The sequence below is a fragment of the Eublepharis macularius genome, chromosome 12 (genome assembly GCF_028583425.1).
Source record: "Eublepharis macularius isolate TG4126 chromosome 12, MPM_Emac_v1.0, whole genome shotgun sequence".
Classification (NCBI taxonomy): Eukaryota; Metazoa; Chordata; class Lepidosauria; order Squamata; family Eublepharidae; genus Eublepharis; species Eublepharis macularius.
This window is the reverse complement of record NC_072801.1, coordinates 68,930,651-68,948,479: the sequence shown is the minus strand read 5'-3', so window position 1 is coordinate 68,948,479 and position 17,829 is coordinate 68,930,651. Positions and strand designations below refer to the sequence as shown.

The window sequence follows — 17,829 nt, the reverse complement described above, 5'->3', positions numbered from 1 at the left end:
ACCAAAGTTTGTGTTTTGTCCGGGAGAACTGGTCTCTGAAGTTGGAGATCAGTTGACATTCCAGAACTCTAGGCCCTTCCAGGGCCGTATTATTCATAAGGCTGACTAGGCCAAAGCTGAGGGGCCCCGCAGGGACTAGGGGCCCGTCAATTTCTTTTGCTGAGGCACACACCCGCATACATTACTGCTTCCTTATTGAAGTGAAACAAATTGTCTCTTATATTAAAATAAGTATCCATAAATTGTATATTTTTTAATAAATGATAACAATTGTATTCACGTCAAAATATTACAGTATTGAACAATTATACCCCCAAAATGTGCTTTCCTGAAGAGTTTTACTCACACAATAAAAATATTTTAAAAATTGTGAATAAAATTCTTCAGATCCTCAAAATGGATATAGGGCTATGTACTGTGGTGTAGTACGCACCATACCAGGGTAAGGCTGTCAGCTGTAGTGGGGTGAAAGACTGAAGTGCCGGAGGGGGACCAAAATACCTGAAAGTCTAGAAGCCTGGCCATGGGTTTATACAGCCCTGGGCCCAGCTTGGAGTTTGGTAACCCTACTGTGCAGTTATTCAGAATGTTATTCATCAAGGGCAGGAGGAGTGAATATGTGGTCTCAGATTCATGGCTTTTAGTATAGCCCACACAGTGTAGGGTTGGCAGGCCCCCTCGATCTCCCAGCGGGAGATTGGGGCCTGGCTCTTACCTGGAGAGGGGGGGGGTGCATACGCGCAGAGCATGCGAGCGTGCTCCTGCAAGCGTGATGACATCAGTGACGTCACCACGCAGACTGTTTGGGCACGGATCGGGCTCGTTGTGGGCCCCTGTGCAGCACAGGAGTGTTCCTGCACTCCGCAGGGGCCCACAACGGGCTCAATCCGCACCCAAACGGGCCCAATCCGTGCCCATTTTGGTGTGGACTGGGTCCGTTTCAGCGCAGATCGGGCTGGTTTTAGGCCCCTGTGGAATGCGGGAGCGTTCCTGTGTTCCGCAGGGGCCCACAACAGGCCCAATCTGTGCCAAAATGGGCCCAATCCGCGCTGAAATGGACCCAATCCACGACAAAATGGGCGCGGATCAGGCCCATTGTGGGCCCCTGCGGAGCGCAGGAACGCTCCCGCGCTCTACAGGGGCCCCCATCCAGGCCAAAACAGGCCTGATCCTGGCAGTTGCTGTGCGCAGGGATGCGCAGCACCGTAGGGGGGGGCGCACATGGAAGGTGCGCCCCCCCGCCAGCCAGGGAGGGAGGGGCGGGGTGGCAGGGTGGGGGCGGGGGATCCCCCGCCCCCACCGGGGGTCTGGCAGCCCTAACACTGTGCCATGGAAGCTTGGTGCGTAACCTTCACCTTGGCTCCCCTGGCCCTTTCCCTGTCTGCCTGTTTGATACATTTTCCCTGTTCTAACCAACACATCCATTCCTTACTGACTTAACTGGATCTCTGGCTTTCTCAAACACAGCCCCTCCCCTGCACCTCATCCCTCGAGGAGGAAGGAGAGGCAAACTAGGATGAAAATAAATGTCTCAGGGGTCTGTCCATCTCTGGTTCAAAACTCAGAATTTCATGGGTGTTAAAAAGTAGAAAAAAACAAAACAGATACGTTTTCTACAAATAAAATCAATAACACTGTTTATTCCAGCAAGAATTTAAATACATTAGATTTTCGAACTATGGGGAAACATCTTTCACCTTCACCTTGGAAGCAGGAAGGGGGCAGCTCTGCTTTGTGTGGTCCACGGGTTGGCGGGCACCTTGGATACTGCATCAGAGGGTCCCTTCTAATCTCACAGTGGGTCCTCAGGGATGGCTCTGGAGTTGTACTCTCCTCTTGTGCTGCCAGATGAAATTCTGGAAGTGCATAGCCCGGGTTTTTATGCATTGCTTCCAGCAAACCTAGAGCAATTTATGAACTCAAAAATGTGGTACATCCAACATTATTTCAAGCAGACTACACAAAGCCCATGGTACAGCCAAAAGGTTAGACCTATTGACCCTTTTAAAATTCAGTTTTGCCCAATTATTCTCTTGACTACACCCTCATCTGACGTGACTTTTCTCCATGCAGGTCCCCACATTTGCAGTGTGGCCTCTTCAGGTTGTCAAAAGGATCCCCTCCTTCTTTTTTTGACAAGCAAAAATGTGGGTTGAATCCAATGCAAAGTTTGTTCTCAGTAATTAAGATTCAGGGGATTGACTTATGCATCCCTGACCTCACAATGGATCTCCAGGGTGGCAGGAGAAGATCTCTCCAGCTTTGCTTCCTGTGCTCATTTCAAAGAATATTCTCAGGGGGCGATCCGAGACCTTACTCTACAGTGATCTTCCACTGAGCTTGGTCTTGTCTCCCAATTCATAAATGACCCAGATAAGAATTCAAATCTACATCTTGAAAGCACAACAGATTGGCATCTTGGCTCACCACAGCACTGCTGAGTCACCTCGACCACATCAGTTGTGCTTCCAGGATGCCGTTTGATGGGACTGCCAAACCTCAAACCATAAGCAAAATAAGGAGGGGAGAATTGAGGAGGAGCTGGCCTAGATTGAAAAGGCTCAGAAAGCAACCGTTCTGTGTTTGCACTCTAAGGCAAGCTAATACCAGACCCAAACCAAATGGATGTTGCACATACACTACTGAACTCACCAGTGATAAAAGCTTACACTTCACTGGGACAACATCATTTTAAGACTCACAACAGTCCCCCCAAATGATCCCCTTTCTTGTTCAGTATCAGGCATGAATGTTCAGAGACTGGCTGCAGGTACCATCTCCCAAACAACGCGCATCTCTACCCAACTCTTTCTCTAGAGTTGAAGAGTCTGTCAAAGTTCCAAGAAACCATGATACAGTTGGCTGATATTTGAGAATGGGTGAAGTTTAGGCATCATTATAAAGCTTCTGGAGATGATGTTCAGGGCTCAGTGGCAGAGAAAAGTGGCCTCGTTGAAGAAGCAACAAAGGTGATCAAGTAGGGCTCCTTAGACAAGCACTTTTTAGTAAATGGGTCACAGGTGTCCTTCTGGGTAGGATCAACTGATGCCCAAGCAAGGGTTCTGAAAAGCTTGAGTGAGAAGCTTCTTCTAGACCAGAACAAAGTCCTACTTAGCGCCTCTGAAGTCCCTCGGGTAGGTGTTGCAGAAGTAAGATCCATCCAGAAAACCAGCAAGGACATCGGCTACTACTTGTAGCGGGAGCAGATGGAGGGCATCTCTCAGAACGGGCAAATTAACTTTAAGCTGTTTCTTCTAGCTCACACAGTTTTTCAGGTGGGGCAAGCCCACTAAGAACTCTCTTCCCCAAGTCCTTTTAAGGCCACTTTCTGTATTCAGTCCATACTTGCAGGTAGAGTCCTTTTGGCAGCTCACAAATCAGGTTTGGAGCACAAAGATTTGCATGGAATCAAGCGCTAGAGAGGTCTGTCAATATCGAGCCTCCTTGCTGCCCCAAGTGGCAGGAGGAAAGGACTGCACCAGTTCCCACAAGACAGTTGTTTGTCATGGTTTCATTCCCAGGGCTCAGCTCAGCAGAGGAGCTTGCGGGCCAGACCGGGACAATTCCGTACAGACATAGTATGTTCGCAATTGACCTTTGCCCTTCACTTTTATAATCCCACGAAGGGAACAAGTATAACCCAGAGTTTCCAAGGCCTTGGCAGTTTCTTCTGTAACCTAAAGAAGAAGGCAGATTATAATGAGAGCCAGTGTGGTATAGAAGTTAGAGTATTGAATTTAGGATTTGGGACACCCAGGCTCAAGTCCCCACTCTGCTACGGAAACTTGTTTGTGACCTTGTGCAAGTCACATTTTCAGCCTAACTAACCTCTCAGGGTTGTTGTGAGGATAAAATGGAAGAGAGTTGAAAAATGTAGGCCACTTTGGGCTTCCAATGCAGAGAAAGGAGGGGTATAAATGAAGTAAATAAAGAAATAAAAGTAATTCCTGGCTTGTTGAGAAGATAGGTTGTCATTCGGCATACTTTATACAACTCCATAGGTGAAAACTAGGCACGTGCCTATTTGGTGTAGTGGTTAAGAGCAGCAGGACTCTAATCTGGAGAGCCAGGCTTGATTCCCCCACTCCTCTGCTTGAAGCCAGCTGGGTGACCTTGGGCTAGTCATGGCTCTCTGGAGCTCTCTCAGCCCCACCCACCTCACAGGGTGATTCTTGAGGGGATAATAATAACACACTTTGTAAACCGCTCTGAGTGGCCATTAAGGTGTTCTGAAGGGTGGTATATAAATCAAATGTTGTTGTTGTTGTTGTTAATACCCAGGATGATTGTTATTACCCATCATCTCCACTTGCACACGATGTAGAAGATATTGCCTTGCTTGCTGTGTGCCATATTAGCTTATTCAACCAAAAAGGAGATTATCACGGTATCAGGTAACACAGCAAAAAGAAACTTGTGAAATCTTACTAAGTGCAAACTTCAATGTCAAAGATAAATTCAATATTGTTCTATTACAAAATACACAGTTTGCATATAACATATTGCACAAATCCATAAGCCAAGACACTAGTTTTGTCTATAACATATTCAAACTGATTATATTGCACAAGTCCATTGTTTAAGGTGCTAGTTACTCCATGATATACACAAAGTAATAAGTCTCAAAAATCCACATACACTCTGTCCTTGCTGTAACAGAAAGTCCAACAATAATTCCACAAAGTATGGGAAAGACTTCAGTTGATCACTTCTTCTATTTGAAAATGGTTGTGATTAGTCTCTTGTTCTAACGGGTCATCTACATCCAAGGAATCCCTTTTCAAAGTATATCTTTTTCAAAGAATCACAGTCAATATCAAACTGTGTCATTCAGTCATACAGGCACAGTCAATTATTTACCGTTATGGATTTGTGCAATATGTTCTATGCAAATTGTATATCTTATATTTAGAACAATATTGGAACACTTGCACTATAGAATATAGAACATCAATGATTTTGATAACAATGGTTTGATTAGCACATGCCGCTTTAAGAAAGTTGTTTCTTGTTGGTACGGAGATTAATCAATTATTTTGTTCATTCAGAAAATTATGCTCCTATACATGAATTATTGCCTTATGATACGTTAGTAAATTGTAGTAATGACTATATAGATTGGATTTATTTTTGACATTGAAAATTGCACTTAGTAAGATTCCGCAAGTTTCTTTTTGCTCTTTTAGCTTATTCAGCACGGACCTATCCTCTGCCATTGTAAAAATCACAAGATTGTTTATTTTTTTAAGATAAAAGATATGGTCCATGTGGAGAAACGCCATTCTGTTTGTGGAGTTAACTTTCTATGGGCTGAAGAGGGGAGGGGCCAGTTCTGGAGTAGAATGTGATTGGAGGGAGAGCAAGTCAGTTGGTGGAGGGGAGTTGGAAGTGGACAGTTGGTGGCTGGAGAGAGTTGAGGGAGAGATGGCTCTGAGGAGAGATGGAGATCTAATGTAACCCCAGGTACCCAAGGATTGGGCCTGCCCTACACAACATCGAATTAGGGCATGAGGGAGAAAAAGTAGGAGTTTCTGTTTCTGCTTTATTATTCCTTCCATTCACTGTATATTGGCCTGTGTATAGTTAGAAGTTAAATAAATGAGTTTTGGAATTTATGAAGGAAGAAAGCTCTTCTGTTCCACATAGTCCCCCAACCACTTGGGCCCACTAGCAGAGGAGGGAGGCTAGGAGGCTGTCCTGCCTAACCAGGCCCCCATACAGGGACAGTGGTGGCAGCAACAACCCGGAGACAGGAAAGGGAGACAGCCCCTTCAGGTGCCTGGCCAGAGGTGAAAAGGGAGGGGTAGGCAGAGCGGGGTCTACCAGTGGGAGGAAAGGCCCCGTTTCACCACAGGCCCTACAAAGGATTCGTTCTCTACCTTAAAGATCCAGCAGAGGCTTGACTTCGGGAACTGTGATACCTAACTGAAGAAGACACCTGTAACTAAGGTTCTTTTCCTTGTTTTGGCAACATGCAAAAACAGACAGAAAAGGGGGCAAAATACATCCATCTAATTTTCTATCCACCACTCCCTTACCTGGCAGTGTTCTCAGGGTCCTCAGCTTGCTCTCAGTCTCCTACATGTTACCCCATGAGCTCTGAAACTGGGGTTGCCAGGTCCCCTTTATCCTCCTGGTGGGATGGGGGGGGAGACCTGGCACTTACCTTTGGTGATGTTCTCACCAAATTTGGGCCCCATGAAGTGACACAGCCTGTCTGCCACTGGGTGCAATGCCATCACTTGAGGAAGTGACATTGCCACACCCGCCGGGAGTGCACTCGCTGTGCGTTGGCTGGGGAGATTTTTTGCCTCCCAGGCCCATTCCCACGGCGTTTCTTCCCCTGCCAGCCAGGTGAGTGGCAGTGGGGGGGAGAAGAGGCTAGGAGGGAGGATCCCCCACTCCCACTGGAGGACTGGCAGCCCTACCTGAAACTGCCCTCTTCCCCGCAGCCCCCAAAGTTGACAACTATTTCCTTACTTTCATATAAACCATACTAGAACTAGAGATTCTAGTAGAACATCTAATTAGGGCATGAAGGAGATAGAGTAGGGGTTTCTGTGTATGTTTTATTATTCCTTCCATTCACTGTATATTTGCCTGTGTATAGTTAGAAGTTAAATAAATGATTTTTGGAATTTATGAAGGAAGAAAGCTCTTCTGTTCCACATAGTCCCCCAACCGCTTGGGCCCACTAGCAGAGGAGGGAGGTTAGGAGGCTGTCCCGCCTAACCAGGACCCCATACAGGGACAGTGGTGGCAGCAACAACCCGGAGACAGGAAATGGAGACAGCCCCTTCAGGTGCCTGGCCAGAGGTGAAAAGGGAAGGGTAAGCAGAGTGGGGTCTACCAGTGGGAGGAAAGCCCCCTTTTCACCACAGTCCAAAACCATAATTGTCCTATAATGCATTGACAACCATTGCAAACATGCCTGAAAATCTGCATGCCGCACGCTGCATCTGGAAGGCTGCATGCTGCATGCTGGTGCCTTAGTAGTCTTTAATGTATTAATATGCATGTGCACAGGAGAGTGAATGCACCCATTACTCAATGATCAGGGAAGGAGCGGCACCCAGGCACCAGACTGTCACTGGTAAATAAGGAGAGAGAGAGCACAGGGTGTTGGAGGCAAGTCGCAGATTCCTGCTTCCCAGCCTGACAAGGTCTACCACTGCTCTGAGTTCCCATTGCCTGCTGTCACTCCAAACCATGGTGGGGGATATATTTTTTTTTGAAAAAATCTCATTGGTGTTGCAGGCATCATGATGTCCCTGCAATGGCAATAGCTCTAGGAATTGCCAGAAACCTACAGCGACCACTGTCACGTCTTTATTGTCCCTGAAAGTGATGCCATCACGTTTGTGATGCTCCTCTACACCGTTATCTCTGCCCCCAACCCTCCTGCTGATTGCCAGTCTCAACCTGGCAACCCTACCCGCAACCGATATTCTCCTGTTGAGAGATGCCTTGAGTCCCTTTCAGGGAGAGGAGACAGGGTAAAAATATTTCAATTGAGCAAGCACCAGATTGATATAGGAAGGAAGAATGTGGGCGGGGGGAGAAGTTCAAGAGAATTACTGCAACCGTAATTAAGAAGAGTCATCCAGCCCATCAGACCAAAGGCCATCCACTCCACTATCCTCGTCCCAGTAATGGCTAAATGAAAGGCTTCATTGAAGCACACGGTAAGCCACAAAGGCAACAGTCCTTCCATTTAACTATCATGTTTATGGAACTATCCTCCTTCCCCATTTTTACAAAAAAATACCAGTCAGTGTTACATTTCTATAGGGATGCTTTAAGCTGATCCTGCACTGGGCAGGGGGTTGGACTAGATGGTCTGTATGGCCCCTTCCAACTCTATGATTCTATCATTTAGAGATTTCTGTAGACTTACTAATCTTAAATCCAATTAATGGGTCCAGAAATGGAAATACTAGGAAAATGTGGTATGGAAATCAGTGCATCTGCCCAGAGATGTGTTTCTAAAGGCCCTACCTGTATCTTTCCCAGCACCCCGGTGCTTTCCATCCGGCTGGCCACATTCACCGTGTTCCCCCATATATCATATTGGGGTTTCTGAGCCCCAATCACTCCAGCCACAACCGGCCCATGGTTGATACCTCGAAATGAAGAGAGAGAAACAATGTGGCAACTGATCATTGACCTGTCCTTCACCACACACACACACACACACACACACACACACACACACACACACACACACACACAGGTTCATTTAGAGACTTCAGTAGACTTCTCAATCCCAAACCCAAGTAATGTGTCCAAGAATGGAGATACCGCTCAGCATTTACATCTATAAACAGAGGGTATGTTTTGATGACATTCCAGGAGTTCTGTGTATGGATTTCTCAAGCCATGACGGTCCAAGCATCACACAAGGGAAGTGGGATGAATGCTCACCATCTAAAATAGACTCGGGGTGCTGAGTCCTCTCTGGGAAAATTTACATATACTAGTATCGAATAAGAACATAATTAGAGCCTGTGTGATCAGACCAATGGGTTCATCTAGACCAGCATCGTATTTCACATAGAGGCCAACCAGATGCCACAATGGGCCAACAAACAGGACACAGAGCCCAAGGCCTTCCCCTGACATTGCCTCCTAGCACTGGGTTTCTGAGGTTTGCTGCCTTTGAATACAGAAGTTCCCATTCATCACTATGGTTAGCATCCATTGATGGACCTCTCCTCCTTGAATCTGACTAACCCTCCCCCCCTTCAAAGCCATCTATGCTATGCTATGCTCACAGAAAAAGTGCTCCAGCCCCTCAGTTGTCGCAGTTGACCTTGTCTGCATTTCATCGAGCTCCCCAATGTCTTTTTTGGAGCTGCAGCGGTCACAACTGTACACAAATGAGGCTGCAGCATAGGTCTAATGATATTACAATAAAGACAATGCATGTTTTCATAATGGAACAAATGGTGCTTCCTTGGGGCCATTTTCCATCAACATCAATCAATCAAGTTTATTTCGATACAAGATCAGCTCTGGAAAGTCATCAATAATGGAAATAAGAATAAAAATGAAGTAACATCAGAGGCAAGAGCGTCAGCACTGAGGCAACAGTTTTTTGAGAACTGCACCCCAGCACTCGCTCTCAGTCAAGATAATAGTGGCAAGGGTGGGTATCTAACTTTGCAGTGACCTGTGGGTGGTCAGAAAATATGCTTGGACTGTCTGAGCAGCACTCTTTAACTTCCAAGGATGGCTCCAAAGCCATCTGCAACTTTTTTCTTATAGGTTCCCACTTGTACATATAAAATTTTAAAATATTGCAGCTTCTCTGGAGATTAGGGGTGAGAGGTTCCTTAGTGCCACACAGGCACTAGCCAATCAGTGCTGTACACAGCTAGGCTATGTGCTAAACTTGTAAGAATAGTATTTTTCGGTGCTGAACCTTGGAAAGAAATAGGTACGTCTAGCATGTAGATAGTAAATGTGCTTCTAGAGCTCAGTCACTGGACATTCATAGATAAAGGAAGGTTTGAATCGGGGATTGCTCAGCTCACATTTGGTTCTTACTCATACTCACCCACACGCAGCTTAAAACTATTGAAAGAGTGCTTGTTGATAATGTCAAGTTTGGCTGCCAAAGCCATGGCAAACTCCACCATGGTTCCCAAGTGGGCGTAGCTCCTTTCCACATCCTGTAGGTACCAGACACAAATGCATGCATCAGTGTAAACCAATAAAGGATTAAATTAATTAAAAAGACATACCAATATATGCCAAGGAAACAGCTAAAAGAATCCATCCATCCATCCATTGCAAAGTTGCATAAACAACATTGTACACCATCACTACACTGACATAAACTGGCTGAAGAGCTGGCATTGTAAGTGGCCGGCCCTGACCTTTGCTATGTTTGATATACCTTTAATACAAGCCTGTGATATAAAAGGTCACAGGGCCCCTAGATTAATGCAGCTTGGTCTGCATCAGGGGGAATTCCAAGCTGGCTAGGCTCTTGCCCCATTCAAACTGTGCACGCTTCCTGGATCCAAACGCTGCTCCCTTAGGGTCACTTCCCTAAAACTCTCTCCTGGCCAAGAACACTGGATGTTTGAAGCTCCTTTCATCCGTGGACTACTCTACTCTCCTGGATTGGTAAATATACTTCCCCTCCCCTCACTCTATTCCAATTTCTAATTAACTTCCTAGGACTCTGTGTGTGGGTGTGCCAATCATTTTTAATTGCCTCTTTTGTGTATGTTGGTTTTTCCTCTTTAAATAAAAATACTTTTTGACCTTAAAAGCACCAAGTCTCGTCTGCTACCTTGAGGAGAGGACCCCGTAAATACTGGTGGAGACATCCCGTCATTACCCCTCTTGCATAGCCTTCCTCTTTGCCGCTAATTCCCCCCTCTTACTCACAAGGAGGCCTATTCCAGGAAACAGCATGGTGAAATGGATAGTGTATTGGATTTAAACCAGGGTAACCGGGTTCAAACCCTCAATCGATCATTAAGCCTACTGAATGACCATGAGACAATCTCTTGCTCTCTCAGTTTAACTTACTCCAGAGTGTCACTGTGATAATAAAACGGAGGAAAGAAGAATGCGTACACTTTCTGGAGATCCTTGGAGGAACAGTGGGTGAAATAGCTGATAGATCAAAATGAATAAATTATGCAAATTGAGGGGGGAGGCAAAGATGGTCAACACTAGGCACCATCCTGTAAACATCCAGATAAACAGAAACCTACTGAGAGCAGAGATCAAACTATAAGGAAAGGACACCAAACCCAAACACATTAAAGGGCCAAGCTACACATGACGAATGACACTTGAACAGCAAGTGTATTTATCCCTGTTCACTTGCCCTCCACTCAATCCACTTGCTGTTCAAGTGTCATTCGTCATGTGTAGCTTGGCCCAAAGAAATCAAGAGGGGTAATGTTGTTTTACTCTGACTTCTCCCATAGCTTTTACTCTTGTTTTACTCGGACTTCTTTGAACCTATGTTGCATAGTAACCCTGTTTTTGCAGAGCATCATTTCTTTCTGTATTGTCCACCATCAACAAGAACCTCCCGGCATTGGAAGGTTATAAAACGGTTCACCAGCGAACTACTAGCTTCTGACACTGAACAATACTGACTAGTAAAGGAACCACATCCTTTACCAGAAGATATCAGATTCTGCTATTCTGGGGCTGTTGAGGTACTAGCAAGGGAAGGGGCAAAACCTGCTGGGTTTTCTAGTGAACAGAGAGTCCCTTTCAAGGAACCGTCTAGCCTCCCACACACCCTTCTTTCCTATTTCTCCCCTTCAGCGAGAGAAAACAAGGGGGGAATACGATATTGCAAATTTGGCAACATCATTTCCGGTTGCGGCTGGCATCCATGGCAGACTAGAAATTTCCCCTATCTCTATGGTCTTTGCCATAGGCGGCGGAGTTGTTTTGCGCTTTGTGTGAAGAGTGCTTTTAATTTATCTTGATTTTAATCTTAATTCTTCTTTTAACTTCTATTATTTTCTTCTTTCTTGTTTACTAGTTGTGGGCTGTTATCTTAAAGTAGCTTCTGTGGCATGCTTGAGAGTTTGGGGACTTTTTTTACTACATCTTTGCGAGGAGTCTTTCTATGGTGTGAGAGGGAGGTAGCAGAGGAGTTGGTTGGTAGGAGATAGAAGACTGATAGGGAGATTTTCACACTCTCACACTATGTTTAGCTACACATATAGCTATTTTACAGTGATTCTGTTAAATTGTACTTGAATTTGTCTTTGCGTTTCCCCCCCCCCCCCCGTCTGATAGCTAGTTATGAGTTGGAGGTTGCCATTTGAGGACACTTTCTTGCCTTCTCCCGAACATACTAAGCTTGATGGTTTTTTAAAAATCTGTTATTAAGATGAGTAACAGATTTAATGTCTTGTAGGAGAGAAAGCAGGACAGCATTGTCTACAGAAGTGGAGGATAACCTATTAGATCTTTACCATAGAGATTGGGGAAATTTCTAGAGAGTCACGCTACGTGGTAACATCATTTCCAGGTCGTCTTCTGTAATTGATGTGATCATGTTGTTGACCCTCACTCTCCATGCCCCACTGATGAAAGCTCCCAAGATGGCCAGGAACAGGCTTTACAACCCCACTGGTTATGGGGCTTGACTGGGCCGAGCCCAGAGTATTCTCCCTGTAGGGTTACCAATTCTGGTTTGGGAAACTTTTGGAGATTTGAAAGTGAAGCCTGGGAAGGTAGGGTTAGGGGAGGGGAGGGAGCTGTTTGTGGATGGCAACAAACATCAAACATCATGTTTGTGCCCATCTCTAGTTGTAATTCCACGGAATCTCCAGGCCCCACCTGGAGGTTGGCAACTCTAATTGCTGTATCTTGTTTTCCTTTGATGAGACATTCATTAAATCACCATTGTGGAAATATTCTTTGAAGTATGTTATTGCTCTATATCAGAGGTCTATCGAGCACTACAAAAGTGTAACAAAATTACATATATTTATTATAGAGTGTACACATTGGGCAATCCACCCTTGTGTACAAAATATTACAACTGCGTATGTACTTACTATGCAGTCTGATATTCAGACTTTAACTTTTAATTTTTTAAATTTTTTTGTGTGTACTCTCTGCAATAAATATCTGTAATTTTGTTATACCTTTGTAGTGCTAGCTTGACCCTCTCACCCTACTTGCTTTTTTGGGTTGAGCTTCCCCTCTCCCCGCTTTTTTTTCTTCGTCTATATCAGGGGTTACTAAGCTACTCTAGATTTTGGATACTTTCAACACACAATTTGGGCAGATGAAATAAGACTGGCTTGGTTTCTTTTGAATTAGTTTGACATGAAAAGCACTTTTAAAAAAAATAAACTACCCCAGATTAGAGAAAAGATATTATCTACATTTACTGCTTACAGGAAACCCCTTATAAACTTTTTTTGCAGGATGGAAAAAAATGAATGGCTATGTGGTTTTGAAGATAAAGAAAAAATAGATTATATATAGGAGAGGTCTTTTTTGTGTAGCTATAGAATAAGGTTGAATTGTGTAAACTGCATCTCTCACAGAAAAAAATCAGAAGCTTAGCCCTTACATTTCTTTAAAGGTCTTTTTTCTTTGTTTTTTCTTTTTAGTTTTTATTCTTTTTGTTTTTGTTCTTTTTATTTGTAGTTTAATTTTTTTCCATAAAATTTATTTACACATACACACACACACACACACCATTGAAACAATTCAGGATCAGGACATATCTTAAAGCAAGCAAGAAACGAAGCTACCACTCCTACTTCCTGGTTTAGTTTTACCCGCAAATTTGAGACTTACAGTGAAATCCTGAGTTATGCCAGTCTAAGCCCGTTGAAATTAATGGGTTTACACCAGAGTAACTCTGCTTAGGATTTCACTGTTAAATTGTGAAAACTGTGTGCTACAGTTCACAGAAGTGGACCCTTGAAATAGTTCAAAAATGCAAGTATTCTGCAAACACAAACAGACTGTAGGGAAGGGAACATATTTTCACCAGCAGAAGCGACCCAGCACTGCAACCACAGACAAGCTCCCAATCATATCACAATGACAGAAGCTTAGTTCCACAGGGTACTTTGGGATTGGGAAGGGATCTCCTAGAGAAAGGAAGGCATCACCTGTTGGCTGTCCTGACCAGCCGCCACATTTAAGCCAGTGGCCGCCATGTAAGTGCTGCCAATGGTTTTGATCTTCTCCACGCCACTAAATTTGGGCTTCAAGAGCAGCTGTTGAAATAAGAACAAGACAGACCAGCCGATAAGAACAGCATAATAAAGTAAAAAAAAAAAAAACCCAGCCCCGCTCACACCTAGCCAGGCATTTTGTCTCCAGTTTAAGTCCATTGTCAGAGGCCACAATTTTGACTGACAGCCCTGTGACAGCATCTGCTAAACTGAGATATGCTGCCTCTGTATGTGGAGGTTTAGGTTGGTTTCCAGTTAATTGTCCTCAAGACTTTCTGAGCCACAGAGCGAGTGGACCGGGGAGACCCAGTTACTCATAAACTGGGAGGCCGTCTCCCACTTTTGCTGGACATTTCCTGCCCCACGTTGGCTCTGCCTGCTGATGCTAACATGAGCAGCAGAAGGGAGGGGGGAATGGGAATTCTGGGGGAAATGATTGGCATTCAGCCAATGCCATGACATCACTTCCAGCACCACCCAGAAGTGATGTCATCCCATGGGGTGAAACTCTAGCATTTGATCAAAACTCTATGGTTAAACCAAAAGTGGTGCCATTGCATCACTGAAAACAGTGAAACCTTCCCTATGGTAAACCTCCCACTAGCTGCCAGCCTCAGTTGTGCCTTCCTGTAACAAAGAGAAGAGCTGGGTGAGATTAAGGATAAAAGCTGGCTGGATCCAACCACAGACTCAGGTTCCAGCTCATCCCATCCTTGGGTCATATGAAAATATGATGTCGCCTTAAAGTGAATCATATCATCTATCCATCAAGGTCAGTACTGGCTATTCAGATAAGCAGTGACTCTCCAGGGTTTCAGAGACAGGTCTTTTCCATCACCCGATCCTTTTAGCTAGAGATGCTGGGGATTGAACCTTCTACCTGCAGAGCGAATGCTTTATCACTCAACTATGGCACTGGCCCAAGGAGGTCCTTTCTTCCAGCCTCCTCCCAACTCATCTGATAGGACTTAGAAGCAGAGTACAGAGTTATAGCCTCTGCCTCCCAGAATCTCAGTACCTCATCAAAGTCAGCGATGATTTCATTGAGCAGCCGCAGGCACTCCAGGCCTTCTCGGTTGACGTTGGATTCAGAATAAAACTCTTTGAAGTCGGGGATGGAGGCAAACAGAACGCAGACACATTCACAAGACTGATGGTACAGATCCTGCTAGCAAAAAAGGGGGAGAGTTTATCAGGACTGTGTCCCTCTGACTCCTCTTATAACTCCATCCTGAGGAAGTCCAAGTTCTGAAACTCTAAATATTGAGCTATTTTTTTTTTATTTTTGAACTTCTAGCTGACTCCTCCCCACACATAGGTTGGAGGTCTCAATATGGGAACCAAGCAAAACGTTCAACTATTAAACCAAGTGAATAAAACATGTTGTTGCTAGTCATTTTCTAGGATTGTGCACAGTTTTGCCATTAAGCTTGGTTATGGCTGGTCACTGATTAGAAACACTGCATCCCAAAGGCTACTTAGCTGTCTTAAGTACCTGCAAAGGAACACCTGTGCCAGAGCTGGATTTGAAACCAGTTTTGCTGGCTGATGAAGGATGAAAGGAGGAGCTGAAAATAAGGTTGAAACTGAAGGTGTTAGATTTGAATAGTTAAAACTGAAGGCTGCTGATGCCAATTTTGGACCCGGCATTGCCCCAGGGCACCTGCTTCTGTAACACTTGCTTGCTCTCTACATTTACAGACCAATTATTACAGTGGGAAGCATGGTGTTGTGGTCAGCATATCGGACTAGCATCTGGGAGACCCAGTTCGAATCCCTGTCTGCTTGGTGACTCTGGCCCACTCATACTCTCTCTCAGCCTCATCTTCCACACAGGGTTGTTGTTGTGAGGAGAAACTGGAGGTGAGAATTACATAGTAAGCTACTTCTGGTCTCGGTCCCACTGGGGAAAAAAGTGGGGTATAAATGAACAAATGTCCAGGAGTGGGCCTACCCCCAGGGCCAGAGCTGCTCCCGGACTTACCTGGCAGCTCACTTGGGAACCCAGTGTGTCAGCAACAGGGAAGCCTGCCAGGACATCAGCTACAAGGAGGGACGGTGCAAAAACAGCACACAGTTTGAGCTGTTAAAGGTTCCAATGGAATCATGGCCAGCAGCTGTCAAGCTTATTGGGATGGCAGCAAGGAGACTATGGCTGAGCTCCCTCCTCAGGCTGCTCAGGAGAGACCCAACAGAGAAGAGGAGGAACCAGGTACTGCTAACCCACTCCTTGCTCCAGTTTTGAGACTCCCCAAGCCCCGAATAGGGCAGAAGAGGTCATAATGGACAAGAAAACTGCTGAGGGCAAGGCATGGATGCCCCCAATCCTTACAGTAAAACATAAGGGACCGGTGTGAGAGATGGAGTTGTATGCTTAAATGGTTTCTCAGATTAAGGGTGGGGGTGCCCTGTTTTTGGAAAGCCAGTATACTGACCAGAAATCTCTTTGATGTGCTAGGTTTCCCAATGTGCTGAGTTTTTGAGCTGGCTAAGCATTCTGTACTTCTCTATTAAATGCATCACAAAGTAGTACAGTGTTGGAAGGGCCACAGACATCAAGAACCTTTTCTTTCCTCTGTCAAAGCAAGATCCACGAGTGGGGAAAATCATGCCGGATTTTCAGGGATAGAGAGTAGATTTGGCAGGGATCAAAAAGGGGGAAAGGCCTGGCATGATGTCACTGTGCTGACATAATTTCTGGTAAAAACTGCAAATGATATCACTGGACACTCTAGAATTTTCAAAAAACTCTATGGTTAAACAATAAAAAATGTTAGTCCTTGATTTCCCTTCACATATGCAAACTTCCTCCCAGCAGTATTTCAGGTATACATGGGCAAAGAGCAGGTTTGCTGGGAGGTCTCGCACTATAGCTGTAATGGAAGACCTGACAAGCTTGGTAGAAAGTGGACCATTAAGCTTCAGGGCTCACCTCATTGCGCCGGTTCTGGCCAACAAATTCCTGAGCTACATGGGCTGGAAGCACATTCTCCAGCAAGACACGGTTGAGGTTCTCCATTGTTTCAATCTCCTCGCGCTCTTTCTTGAACTTTTTTTTCCAGAGGAAATCCAGGCGGCAGTAATACTCATTCTGAGAAGGAGGAGGATAACAATAATTCCCATTTCTTCTCCCTCCCATTACTGGCTCATATTTCCCAATTTAGCTTCAATTGACTCTTCACCGAATACATTAATCTCCAGTTGTTATAATATGATCATTGTTACATTAGTTCACTGTTTTCAATTTAGCTTCAATTGACTCTTCACCTGATGCCAATTTTCCCTTAATTTAGCTTCAATTGACTTTTCACCTGATGCATTAGTTTCTAGTTGTTTAATATAATAACTATTACATGATTCCACTGTTCTCAGCCCTTGAAGGGATCTGTGTTCAGTGCTAAAGAGATACATTATCAACTACTTTATAAAAATATATATATTTTCAGTTGGAGGATGAATTTTTTCCTCCTTTTTCTGAAAAGCAAAAGGTGGAAGTTGTACCTCCTGTACCCAGAGCTACTTTATTCAAATCTGCCTGACATTCTAGACGGGATGCAGACTAAAGCTCTTAAGATCAGGACCGGAAACATCTGCTCCTCTACAGACACACACTTTTGACACCCAGCCTGATGAAGAGTTCTTGAGAACTTGAAAGTTTGCATACTGGTGTGTGTGATTTTAGACTTTGCTTTGGCTCAGCGAAAACTACTTGCAGCTTCAGTGTGGGGTACTTAGAGCATCCAAAATGCATCCTGTACATTATATTCTCCGCAATTGTTCAGAGGTACAAAACAGTGCATCATTAATAGAACGAATGAACGAACGAACGAACGAACGAACGAACGAACGAACGAACGAACGAACGAACGAACGAAAGAAAGAAAGAAAGAAAGAAAGAAAGAAAGAAAGAAAGAAAGAAAGAAAGAAAGAAAGAAAGAAAGAAAGAAAGAAAGAAAGAAAGAAAGAAAGAAAGAAAGAAAGAAAGATCTTCCCTGAGTAATAATTTACCCCAAAGTCCAAAAAGTTAGTTCAAGGAGAATAATTATAGAAGTTCCTTTTCTTTTTTTTAAGGTGTTTTTTTATTTTATTATTAAATCTACAAAATGTAACTGGTGTTCCCAGGTATGCTGCAGCTGAA

At 44.5% G+C, this 17,829-nt stretch overlaps 1 protein-coding gene across 1 annotated transcript in view; it reads right to left on the bottom strand.

Annotated features, from left to right (window-relative positions):
* Positions 1-1,637: 1,637 nt before the first annotated feature.
* The window catches only part of ADCY4 (adenylate cyclase 4), a 53,714-nt gene continuing 37,522 nt past the window's right edge, over positions 1,638-17,829 (bottom strand). Inside the window, exons 21-26 of the mRNA XM_054995426.1 lie at positions 16,624-16,782; positions 14,710-14,856; positions 13,626-13,733; positions 9,560-9,674; positions 7,999-8,123; positions 1,638-3,677 (exon numbers count right to left, since the gene is read on the bottom strand). Coding sequence (XP_054851401.1) covers positions 3,525-3,677; positions 7,999-8,123; positions 9,560-9,674; positions 13,626-13,733; positions 14,710-14,856; positions 16,624-16,782 — 807 coding nt within the window. The 3' untranslated portion in view covers positions 1,638-3,524. The remainder of the gene's footprint in view (positions 3,678-7,998; positions 8,124-9,559; positions 9,675-13,625; positions 13,734-14,709; positions 14,857-16,623; positions 16,783-17,829) is intronic.